Source organism: Mustela putorius, unplaced genomic scaffold, assembly GCF_011764305.1.
Source record: "Mustela putorius furo isolate JIRA1106 unplaced genomic scaffold, ASM1176430v1.1 tig00000997_pilon_pilon_pilon, whole genome shotgun sequence".
Classification (NCBI taxonomy): Eukaryota; Metazoa; Chordata; class Mammalia; order Carnivora; family Mustelidae; genus Mustela; species Mustela putorius.
Genome location: NW_025421527.1, coordinates 6,169,975 through 6,182,336, shown reverse-complemented (window position 1 = coordinate 6,182,336; position 12,362 = coordinate 6,169,975). Strand labels below are relative to the sequence as shown.

General features: G+C 46.5%; 1 protein-coding gene across 8 annotated transcripts in view; it reads right to left on the bottom strand.

The window, feature by feature from the left end:
- GATAD2B (GATA zinc finger domain containing 2B) overlaps nucleotides 1-12,362 on the bottom strand; it is a 92,526-nt gene that overhangs the window by 23,417 nt on the left and 56,747 nt on the right. For all 8 annotated transcript variants that reach the window (XR_006608601.1, XR_006608602.1, XR_006608597.1 and 5 more), the window contains exon 2: nucleotides 318-653. Coding sequence is in view for 2 of the 8 variants with exons in the window: in XM_045086915.1 (XP_044942850.1) it covers nucleotides 318-652 (335 nt within the window). In the remaining 6 variants the exon portion in view is untranslated. The remainder of the gene's footprint in view (nucleotides 1-317; nucleotides 654-12,362) is intronic.

The window sequence follows — 12,362 nt, the reverse complement described above, 5'->3', positions numbered from 1 at the left end:
CGGGGCGACCTGAAGGAACGCCTGCGGCCCTGCTAGTCCGGCCTGCCATGGGAGCGGAGCCCGCGGCCCCTCCCTGCCAGCTCTGCGGTGCCTCATCCACCCGCAATGACCTTTCTCCTAAGCGTGCTGACTGCGGACTCCGTGCCGCTAAGCAGAGACAGGAGGCACAAAGCTCCACTGGGGAGTGACAGGGATTCCTGGTCAGGCCAAACGGCACACGCCTGTCTTATTCCAAGAAGCACCTCCTCTCACTGGAATGTATCCCGGCCGCACGGCGCAGCCTGGAGGAGGTGCCCCTGCAGGAGCCGGCGCCGTACCTCCGCCTCGCGCTCATATCCACCGGCTCGTCGCTGATGTTCTCTTTGCCGGGCCTTCCTGCCGCCCTGCCGTCTCCGTGAGGCCTGAGGCTCCCGTTGAGCTTCTCCTCGTAGCCCTTGATGCCACCGCCATCCTGCTTGGTGGGCAACTCGTGCGGCACCTCCAGGTTCGCCAGGTCCTTCCGTTTCAGCAGCGCCAGCATCTTCAGGCGTTCCATGGCCTCGTGCCCCTCCATTTTGAGTCGCTTAGCCAGGACGTCATCTCTTTCGTCCGCCGGGTCCAAGCTCCGCTTCAGCAGGTTGAGGCGAAGGGCATCTTCTGTCATTCTGTCCATCCTACGGGAAGGAAAACATAAGCGAGATGAGAGCACAGCCTCTTCGGCAGTCTGGAAGGAATGAGGGGGTGGCAGGGGCACTCAGAAGCAGCATGGGGCACTGCTCGGCTCAGCTGGCGGGCATGCGACTCGATCTCAGCACGGTGAGCTCAACCTCACGTTAAGTGCAGAGCTGCTTAAAAAAAAAAAAGAGGGGAGCTTGGGTGGCTCAGCTGGTTGGGGACTGCCTTCGGCTCAGGTCATGATCCTGGGGTCCTGGGATCGAGGCCCACGTCAGGCTCCCTGCTCAGCGGGGGCCTGTATCTCCCTCTTGTGCTTGTGCACTCTCTCCCTATCTCTGTCACTATGTCTCTTTCTCAAATAAATACAATCTTAAAAAAAAAGAATCAGATACATGGAAGGAAGTTCAAAGGTCACTGAACTAACCTTCTACCTTCTATCTTCCCAGAACACTTATAACTAAAGGAGATTTCTCCACTCAACTTCAGCAGTGAAAAGTAAACCTCAACTACTTTCCAGTCATCCAAGTCCTTACTATGTCACCACTACACTCAACTGGACGGTCCATTAAAACCCTACCTCTCTCAGAATAAACATTCTTTTGTGATGGGCTTTTTGTGTCCGTATGCTCAAAGTCAGATGCGTTGGTTTTTGCTTTTTTTTTTTTTTTTTTTAAAGATTTTATTGGGGCGCCTGGGTGGCTCAGTGGTTAAATCCTCTGCCTTCGGCTCAGGTCATGATCTCAGGGTCCTGGGATCGAGCCCCGCATCGGGCTCTCTGCTCAGCAGGGAACCTGCTTCCTCCTCTCTCTCTGCCTGCCTCTCTGCCTACTTGTGATCTCTGCCTGTCATATAAATAAATAAAATCTTAAAAAAAAAAAAGATTTTATTTATTTTTCAGAGACTGAGCAAGCACAAGCAGGGGGAGGGGCACAGGGAGAGGGAGAAGCAGATTCGCCACTGAGCAAGGAGCCCGACGTGTGATTCCATCCCAGGACCTGGGATCATGACCTGAGCCAAAGGCAAACGCTTAATCGAGTGGGCCACCCAGGTGTCCTAGATATGCTAGTTTTAACTATCAAACCAAATCCTTTTCCTGGAAAAGACTCTTATGAACGGAGAAGTTCGTCCAGTCACCCAGGCAGATCTTTAGCTGGCCTCTCTTATGAAGGACGAGAAGAGGAAGTAAACAAAGAACACTTCATGGGGAGCCACAGTTGCTGGACGCAGCAAGTCTATGCGGATACAGATTCAGTATCTTAAGACACGTGACTTTAGGGGGCGCCTGGCTGGCTCATTTGTTGGAGCAGGAGACTTGATCTTGGGGTTGTGAGTTCAAGCCCACTGGGCATAAAGCCTACTTAGAAAAAAAAAAGATACTTGACTTTTATGAAAGGCTCAGGTGTTTAGGCTGAGAAGAGGTAATACTTTCTCTACTTATGCAACAAAATTATTAAAGATAGAAAATTATCATTTTCCCTCTCACTTTTTTTTTAAAGATTTTATTTATTTATTTGATAGAGATCACAAGTAGGCAGAGAGGCAGGCAGAGAGAGAGGGGGAAGCAGGCTCCCCGCCGAGCAGAGAGCCCGATGTGGGGCTCGATCCCAGGACCCTGAGATCATGACCTGAGCCGAAGGCAGCGGCTTAACTCACTGAGCCACCCAGGCGCCCCTCACTTTGAATTTTTAAGCTAACAAAATTTAAATGCAGAATCTCTTCCATACTTTTGAATCCAGGGCTGTTTTCCTGATAGGAAATAGCAAAGAGGCACTGGAAAGAAAGTTTTTTGAGTCATGGAAACACAGATTCAAATTGCTAATTACTTTTATAAAGTCTTATAAGTTACTTTACCTCCCTAAATCTTAATTTTATCTTTAAAAGTGGGTACTTAGAAGATGCTCAACAGAATTTAATTTCTATACCCTAGGGTTATGACTTCTAGACCTAAAACATGAGCTCAGACCCACTAATTCACAGACTTGAGTAGCAAGACAGAGAAGACCGACAATGCTAACTGCGGTCTTGCAAAGAAAAATATGTTTATGCTTGTGGCAGCTTCCTTCTTGTAGTGAGGAGAAAAATAACAGCTATTTAATCCTTTCCTGAGTATGACCAAAAAACAAAAACAGAAACAACCAACCAAAGGAAACAGACATTTTGGAGATCAGAAAAAGAAGTCAGAAGCCAGGTCTCTGAATTTTTGGGTAATGTTACTTCTTTTCTTTCTTTTATTATGTTATGTTAGTTATTTTAAAAAATTATCTTTTTTATTATTTTTTTTTAAAAAGCACAGTTGGGCATATTTGTGTTTTATTTTATTTATTTATCACAAGTAGATCACAAGTAGGCAGAGAGGCAGGCAGAGAGAGAGAGAGAGAGAGCAGGGTTCCTGCTAAGCAGAGAGCCCGATGTGGGGCTCGATCCCAGAACCCTGGGATCATGACCAGAGCTGAAGGCAGAGGCTTTAACCCACTGAGCCACCCAGGCGCCCCGTTGTTATCTTTTTTTAAAAAAAGATTTTATCTATTTATTTGAAAGAGAGTGAGCACAAGTGGGGAGGTGGTAGGGAGCAGCAGAGGGAGAGGGGGAGGGAGAAGCAGGGCTCCCACTGAGCCGGGAGCCTGATGCGGGACTCCACGATCCGGAACTCTGCAGAAGGCAGCTGCTTAACCAACGGAGCCACCCAGGTGACCTGAATCTACCGATCGAAAGTGCACACTTTGGGATGCTGGGTGCCTCTGCTGATTAAGTGGTTGGCTTTTGATTTTGGCTCGGGTCTGATCTCAGGGTCCTGAATGGAGCCCCGTGTTGGGCTCCACGCTCAGCAGGAAATCTGCTTCAGGGTTTGTCTCATGTATGGGTGCTCTCTCAAATAAATAAATGTTAAAAAAAAAAAAGTGCACATTTCAGTGGTTTTTACTCTATTCACAGAGCTGTGTAACCATCACCACAATCAATACTAGAACATTTTTATCATCTACCCCCTCAAGAAACCATACCCATAAGCAGTCCCTCAACCAATTTACTTTCTGACTCTACATTTGTTAATTTGGACTTTTTTTCTTCTTCCAGAAAGAGGGGGGAGAGAGAGAGAGAGACAGAGCACAAGATGGGGCGAGAATCTTAAGCAGATTCCATGCCCAGCGCACAGTGAGACACAGGGCTTGATCTCATGACCCTGAGAAATCCTGACCTGAGCGGGAATCGAGAACCGGACGCTTAACTGACTGAGCCACCCAGGCACCCCTGGACTTGTCACATAACTGGAACCATATGCGCTTCTTCTGCGACTAGCTTCTGTCAATGTGCATCATTTCTGTCTGCAGCCTGTGTCGTGCGTCTGTCTTTTCATGTCCAAATAATATTCCATTTGTGTTCACGTATTTTGTTTATCCATTTATCAACTGATGGACATTTGTTTTTTCCCCTACTTTTTCCTGTTATGAACAATGCTGCTATGAATTTTCGTGCACATGTTTTTACGTGAACAGGTTTTCAGTTCTCTTGGGTAAAGACCCAGGAGGGAGCTGCTGGGCTGTACGGCAGCTCTTTGTTCAGCCCTGGGCTGCTTTCCAAAGAGACCGGGCCGTCGTCGGTCACCACCAGCAGCACATGAGCTTCCAACTTCTCTGCATCCTCGTTTCATTTCAACAGCTTCAGACAGAGACAGACGACAGAACACAGAGTCTTTAGCGACAGGTCCCCCTAAGGACCTGGTAATTTTGATAGATGTTATTTCTGAAGTGGTTTACTTCTGAAAAATGCCCACAAGGTGGAAACTGGAACGCTGAATGCTACAGAACATCAAAAGTTAAACTCCAACTCCCCAGTAACTCCCCAGTGTTCCAGGGAAGGTGACCAACACCTCATACTGAGGGGCACCTGGGTCGAACAGTGGGTTCAAGCCTCTGCCTTTGGCTCAGGTCATGATCCCAGGATCCTGGGATCGAGTCTCAAGCAGGTTCTCTGCTCAGCGGGGAGCCTGCTTCCCCCTCTCCCTCCCTCCTTCTCAAATAAACAATAAAATCTTTAAACAAAACAAAACAAAACACCTCATATTGAGAGGACCACTGAGAATCCCGTGGGAAGCTGTGAGTGAGGAAAGTCTGTTACTCAACTGATCACACACCTAGATGCAAAAAATACTCCAGAAAGGTACAAAGCAAGATACACAAATGCAAAGTAATATGGCACAGAGTTCCAAGTTTTGAGGCAAATTCATAAGCACTGGAAATATGTAACAAAGGAACAAAACATCGATAACCTAGAGTGAATGGAGTCTGGGACGCCATGATCATCCCGGCTTCTCAGATGGTTATACGCACAGCTGAACACTGCTCAAAGACCCGCCCCCCATATTACACTCCAGCGAAATACACAGATACACTAGAAGTTGGGAGAAACCAGAAACAGATATTTGAATGTCTAAGGTAAGTAATCTTTCCCAAGAGATGCCTTGAAAATGCTGACCAAACTTTCCTTGAGCATTCTTTTTTTTTTCTTTTAAAGATTTTATTTATTTACTTGACAGAGAGAGATCATACGTAGGCAGAGAGGCAGAGAGAGAGAGGAGGAAGCAGGCTCCCCGCTGAGCAGAGAGCCCGATGCGGGGCTCGATCCCAGGACCCTGAGATCATGACCTGAGCCGAAGGCAAAGGCTTAACCCACTGAGCCACCCCGGCACCCGTCCTTGCCCATTCTTTACTGATCTAGCCATTCTGCCACGAAATCCGATAAAACATGGATGAATCTTGAAAATATCATGCAAAGTGAGGTACGTCACATGCAGAAGAACAAGTATTTCCACTAACATGAGGTACCTAGAATAGGCAAATTAACCAAGATAGAAAGTACATCAGTGGCTACCTGCGACTCAAGTGGCGACACGACAGTGAGGAACTGTTATTTAAGTGGAACAGAATCTCTGGGGTGAAGAGAAAGTTCCTGGTGGTGCCCGGGTGTGGCTCAGTGAAGCGCCTGCCTTTGGCTCAGGTCGTGATCCCAGGGACCCTGGGGTCGAATGCTACATCTGGCTCCTTGCTCAGCAGGGAGGCTGCTTTTCCCTCCGCTCCTGTTCATGCTCTTTCAAATAAATAAGTAAAATCTTAAAAAACAAAAAACAGTCCTTAAAATGGACAGTGGTGATAGTTTCACAACACTGTGAATATACCTAAGGCCACTGAAACTGTACAGTTAAAAATGGTTAAATTGATAAATTTTAGAAAAAAAAAAGGAAAAAAAGGTTTAAAAAATTGTTATATTTTGCCACAATAAGAAAAAAATCCAATGTAACTGAGATAAATTAAAAATGTCATGAGAGGGGCACCTGGGTGGCTCAGTGGGTTAAGCCTCTGCCTTTGGCTCGGGTCATAACCTCAGGGTCCTGGGATGGAGTCCCGCATCGGGCTCTCTGCTCAGCAGGGAGTCTGCTTCTCCCTCTCCCTCTGCCTGCTGCTCTGCAAACTTGTCTGTCTTTCTGTCAAATAAATAAATAAGTAAAATCTAAAAAAGAAAAAATGTCATGAGAGAGGGCGCCTGGGTGGCTCAGTCATTTCACACGTCCAACTCTTGATTTGGGCTCGGGTCATGAGACTGACTCCTGCACTGGGCTCTGTGCTGGGTGAGAAGCCTGTTGAAGATTCTCTCTCTCTCTAAAAAAACAAAAAAACCAAGAAAACAACAACCAAAAAAAACACAAAAGAAAAGGTGAAAGAAAGAACAAAGGAAAAAAAGTGGCACATGAGGTGATAGAAATATTCTAAAACTGGATTGTGGCAATAGCCGCACAACTCTGTGTATCTACATTAAAAAAAAGAGTCACTGAGGGGCGCCTGGGTGGCTCAGTCAGTTAAGCCTCTGCCTGAATTCTGCTCAGGTCATGATCCCAGAGTCCTGGGATCGAGTCCCCGCATCCCTGCACAGGCTCTCTGGTCAGCAGGGGTCCTGCTTCCCCCTCTCCCTCTGCCTGCTGCTCTGCCTACTTGTGTGCTGTCAAATAAATAAATAAAGCCTTAAAGAAAAAAGAATATTCAATGTAACTTTATCACATAAAAATTCCTCTCTAAAAAAAACAAAACAAAAATTCTGCAAAATAGGGGAGCCAGGCTGACACAGTCAGTAGAGCATGCGCTACTTAGTCAATCTCAAGGTTGTGAGTTCAAGCCCCACATTTGGTGTGGAGCCCCCTTAAAATAAAATTTTCAAAAAATCCTCTAAGATAAATGTTAATTTTGCCTTTTAAAGATTATTTATTTGAGAGCGAGCGAGCGAGAGAGCATAAGCTGGGGGAGGGAGAGCTGAGTGGGGAGCCTGATGTGGGGGCTGGGCCCCTCCCCTGGGATCATGACCTGAGCCGAAGGCAGACGCTAATGGACTGAGCCACCCAGGTGCCCTGTATTTTGCCTTTTAATGCCTAACCAGCCTTTTTTTTGTTTCTTATGGGCTGCTAATGATAATCACTAATCTTTAAAAGCCAAACACTGCTAGGCACTTCTCATGTGCTCTCATTTCAATCTCCTCGACAAGTTACTAGGTGGTATTATTCCTAACTTCACAGTTGGGAAAACGTTCAATCCAGTATCTCTGGGGTATAAAGCGTTAGACAGTAAATCTGGGATTGCTATGCAGGACTAACACACTTCAAAAATCTGTTACACAGATTGACGGACCAGAGCTGGAGAACCTGGAGAACCATGGGAAGCGGTGCTGGGTATTTGTGCATGCACACACCCCCCCTGCCCCCGCCCCAAACACCAAGAATACTATGTGTCCAGCTCATGGTTAGCTGGCAGGAATAAAGGGGAAAAAAGATTAGGTCACTGTCTCTTTTTCTTTTTAAGATTTTATTTATTGATTTGACAGAACGACAGCGAGAGCAGGAACACAAACAGAGGGAGGGAGAAGCAGGCCTCCCACTGAGCAGGGAGCCTGATTGGGGCTCGATCCCAGGATCCCGGGATCATGACCTGAATTGAAGGCAGACACCTGATGACTGCGCCACCCAGAAGCCCCTAGGTCACTGCTAACAATTTCATTCTGACAGGAGAAGATGTGCATGTAACTAAAATAAGAACTTGGGTGCTCACACGAACTCATCTTCTCTGCCTTCCTACAGCCTGCTTTTCTCATACTTCAATGAAGAGGGCTGAACTCATCCACAGACAAAAGCCAGAAGCCTGGGAATCATCCCTGACACTTCCTGACTTAAGTCTCAGCCACCAGGTCCTACCCAGTCCTATATTCTCTTCCTCTGAGTATGAATGTGAAAATATGCAGTCCTGGTGTGCTGCTGCTGGCAGCCGTCTTGAGACCATGAGGAAGGCAGGTCACTTGTGGACAGAGGAGACACTGCACCAGCCACACGGAGATGGGAGAGAATCCTGGAGCTGGGCCACACCTCAAACTGCCCCAGAGCTAGCGTGGATTCACGCCAGTTACACAGGCCAATAAACTCGCTTAATGTGTAAGCCAGTTGGAGCCAGGTTATCCCTTACCTAAACTAAACTATCTTCATGGAAAACTGTCAGAAGTGCCGATGTGACACTGAGGTGGACGCATCCAATGATCGGGGCACGCAGCACGCAAACTGAAGAGCCGGTGCTCAGGCCAGGGCTGGAGACAGATACTTGTACAGGCAGAGGAGGTAATGGAAGTAATGGATGGGCGCTGAGCAACGCTGCCCAGAAAAAAAGACAGAGTCACAAGAAAAGAGGGCCCAGCATAGATCCCTGGGCAGCACCGACATTTAAGGGTTGGAGGAAACTAAGAAACGGACAGAGAGCTGGAGGAAACACCAGGAAAACAGGACCTCTCAGCAAACTAAAGGAGAGCCCCAACGCTGATGTCTAACAATTACAGGCGAAAAACGCCCAGTTTCAATCTGCTGCTGCCCCTGTGAAAAGAAAGAATGGTCAGGTGGTCACAGCTCCAGCCTCACGATTGTCAAGCTTTCATCTTACTGTTAGCCCCGAACCAAAACCCAGATCTGCAGCGAAGACTCAGAGGACCCTGAGAGAGCAGACGGTGGAGGCTGGAGAGGAAGCACGAACCAGACAAACATCGGCTGAGTGACCGCTGTTCGCCAGCCGACGTACAATGCTCCTCTCACATTTGCTTTCCCAACTAACCACATCAGAGAATGAATAGAAAAATTTTAATTGTCAGTTAAGTTACAAAGCCCCAATTTTCAGGGCACCTGGCTGGCCTGGTCAGTAGAGCATGGGACTCTCGATCTCGGCGTTTTAAGTCTTGAGCCCCATGCTGGGTGTTGAGCCTACTCAAAAACAAAACAAAACAAATCAGAACAAAAAACCTCCCCACCAATTTTGAAAAATGATGAAATTTAAGCCTATAGTTATATAAAAGCAAAGCAGTATTCCTTTAAAAAAAAAACATTTTTTTAAAGATTATTTATTTATTTGACAGGCAGAGATCACAAGTAGGCAGAGAGAGAGAGAGGAGGAAGCAGGCCCCCTGCCGAGCAGAGAGCCCGATGCGGGGCTCGATCCCAGGACCCTGAGACCATGATCTGAGCCGAAGGCAGAGGATTAACCCACTGAACCACCCAGCCGCCCTCCCTTTTAAAATTTTTTAAAAATTCTAGTTAACATATAGTGAATATTGGTGTCAGGAGTAGAAGTGAGTGATCCATCACTTACCTACCACACCCAGAGCTCGTCACAAGTGCCTCCGTAACGCCCAGCCCCCACCCAAGCCATCCCCCTAACCCTTCCCTCTAGCAGCCCTCAGTATATCCCCTATAGTTAAGAGTCTCTTATGGTTTGACTCCCTCTCTGTTTTTATCTTATTTTATTTTCCCTTCCCTTCCCCATGTTCATCTGTTTTGTTTCTTAAATCCCATACATGAGTGAAATCCTATGGTATTTGTCTTTCTCTGACTTATTTTGCTCAGCATGATGTACTCTAGTTCCATCCACATCACTGCAAATCCTGAGCCAAAGGCAGACACTTAATGACTGAGCCACCCAGGTACCCTGCAAATGGCAAGATTTTATTCTTTCTGACGGCTGCATAGCATTCCCTCGCATACATATGCCACATCTGCTTTTACCGTTCATCTGTCGATGGGGCATCTGGGCCACAGTTTGGCTACTGTGGATGCTGCTGCTGTGCACTGGGGTGCACGTGCCTTTTCGGATCACTACATTTGTATCCTGTGGGTAAGTCCCTAGTAGTGCGATTGCTGGGTCGTAGGGTAGCTCTATTTTCAATTTTTGGAGGAACTTCCATGCTGTTTTCCAGAGCGGCTGCACCAGCGTGCGTTCCCACCAACACCGTGGGAGGATTCCCCTTTGTCCGCATCCTCGCCAGCATCTGTCGTTTCCTGACTTGTTTTAGCCGTTCTGACTGGTGTGAGGTGGGGTCTCATCGTGTTTTTTTCTTTTTTCTTTTTTTTAAAAGATTTTATTTATTTGACAGACAGAGATCACGAGTAGGCAGAGAGGCAGGCAGAGAGAGAGGGAGGAACCAGGCTCCCGGCTGAGCAGAGAGCCCGATGTGGGGCTCGATCCCAGGACCCCAAGATCATGACCTGAGCTGAAAGCAGAGGCTTAACCCACTGAGTGCTTCAGGTGCCCCTCATCGTGGTTTTGATTTGTATTTCCCTGATGCCGAGTGATGCTGAACATCTTTTCATGCGTCTGTTGGCCCTTTGGATGTCTTCTTTGAAAAGCTGTCTATCCATGTCTTCTGCCCATTTCTTGATTGGATTTTTTGTGTTTTGCGTGTTGAGTTTGATTAGTTCTCCATAGATCTTGGATACCAGCCCTTTGCCTGACAGGTCATTTGCAAACCTTCTCCTGTTCTGTTGGCTGTCTTTTCCTTGTGTTGACTGTCTCCTTTGCTGTGCAGGAGCTTTTCATCTTGACGCAAGCCCAGTAGTTCATTTTCGCTTTTGTTTCCCTTGCCTCTGGAGATGTGTCTAGCAAGGAGTTGCTGTGGCCGAGGTCAAAGAGGTAGCCATCTGCCTTCTCCTCTAGGGTTTTGATGGATTCCAGTCTTCCATTCAGCTCTTTCATCCACTTTGAATTTGTTTTTGTGTGTGGTGGAAGAAAGTGGTTCAAGTTTCGTTCTTCTGCATGTGGCTGTCCAGTTTTCCCAGCACCATTTGTTGAAGAGACTATCTTTTTTCCATTGGACATTCTTTTCTGCTTTGTCGAAGATTAGTTATTTAACACATAAAAAATAAGCTATTTCGGAATGCCTGGCTGGGTCAGCCGGAGGAGCACGCAACTCTTGATTTCAAGGCCGTGGATTCAAGCTGCATGTTGGGTGTGGAGCTTCTTTTTTGTTTTTTAAGTACTTAACACATATTATATATATAATATACACCTCTGTGTAAGATATATATTCATATAAACATACAAAATATATATACCCTTCTTACAAATTCTGATACTTTTAAAAAATCTTAAGACTTTTCGGGGCACCTGGGTGCCCAGTCAGTTAAGCCTCCAACTCTTGATTTCAGCTCAGGTCACGATCTCAGGGTTCCTGGGACGGAGCCTCACACCCCCCATCCGGTTCCCCAGTCAGTGGGAAGTCTGCTTGTCTCCTCCCTTTGTCGCTCCCCTGCTCACACATGCTTTCTCGCTCTCTAAAATAAGTATCTCTTATAAAAAAACTTTAAAATCTAAAGACTTTAATTAAAAAAAAAAAAAAGATTTTATTTATTTATTTCACAGACAGAGCTCACAAGTAGAGAGGCAGGCAGAGAGAGAGAGGAGGAAGCAGGCTCCCCGCAGAGCAGAGAGCCCGATGCGGGGCTCGATCCCAGGACCCTGAGATCACGACCCGAGCTGAAGGCAGAGGCTTTAACCCACAGAACCACCGAGGCGCCCCAAGACTTTAATTGTTTTTTTTTTTTTTTTTTTTTTTTTTTTTTTTTAAAGATATTCATTTATCCACATAGAGATCACAAGTAGGCGCCCCAAGACTTAATTGTGTTTTTTTTTTTTAGCAACCTATACGCTCAGCAACCGAGCTGTAGGCAGAGGCAGGCCGAGAGGCTCTAAGGCAGAGGCTCTAACGTCCCCCAAACTTTAATTGTTTTTTTTTTTTAGCAACCTATACGCCCAACGTAGGGCTCAAACTCACAACCTCAAGGATCAAAAGTCATATTCCAGGATTTGGATTCCCCAAATCCAAAGACTTTTAAATGAATATTAGTAAGTTATCAAAAAATACTTTCAATTCTGTTTCCAGTATTTTTCTGATTTCTCTCTCTGACCCACCTTCCAAACGGACACAACGCGGAGTCGGGGGAATCTCACCGCACACAAGTTTTCGCTTCACCTCTATTTTATTTTTCTAATTTAACTTTCTTTCTTCTTTTTTTTTTAAACGATTTTATTTATTTATTTGACCAGTGGAGATCACAAGCAGGCAGAGAGGCAGGCAGAGAGAGGGGGAAGCAGGCTCCCTGCCGAGCAGAGAGCCTGACGTGGGGCTCGATCCCAGGACCCTGAGATCATGACCTGAGCCAAAGGCAGAGGCTCCAACCCACTGAGCCACCCAGGAGCCCCTTAATTTAACTTTCTGAGGTAATTGCAGAGTCACAGGAAGTTTCAAGAAATCTTGCAGGAAAGATTCCATGTACCCTTTACCTAGTCTCCCCCAACACCATGACCAGGATATCAACGTTGATATAATCTATAGATCTGGGATGTCTGGGGGACTCAGTAGGTTAA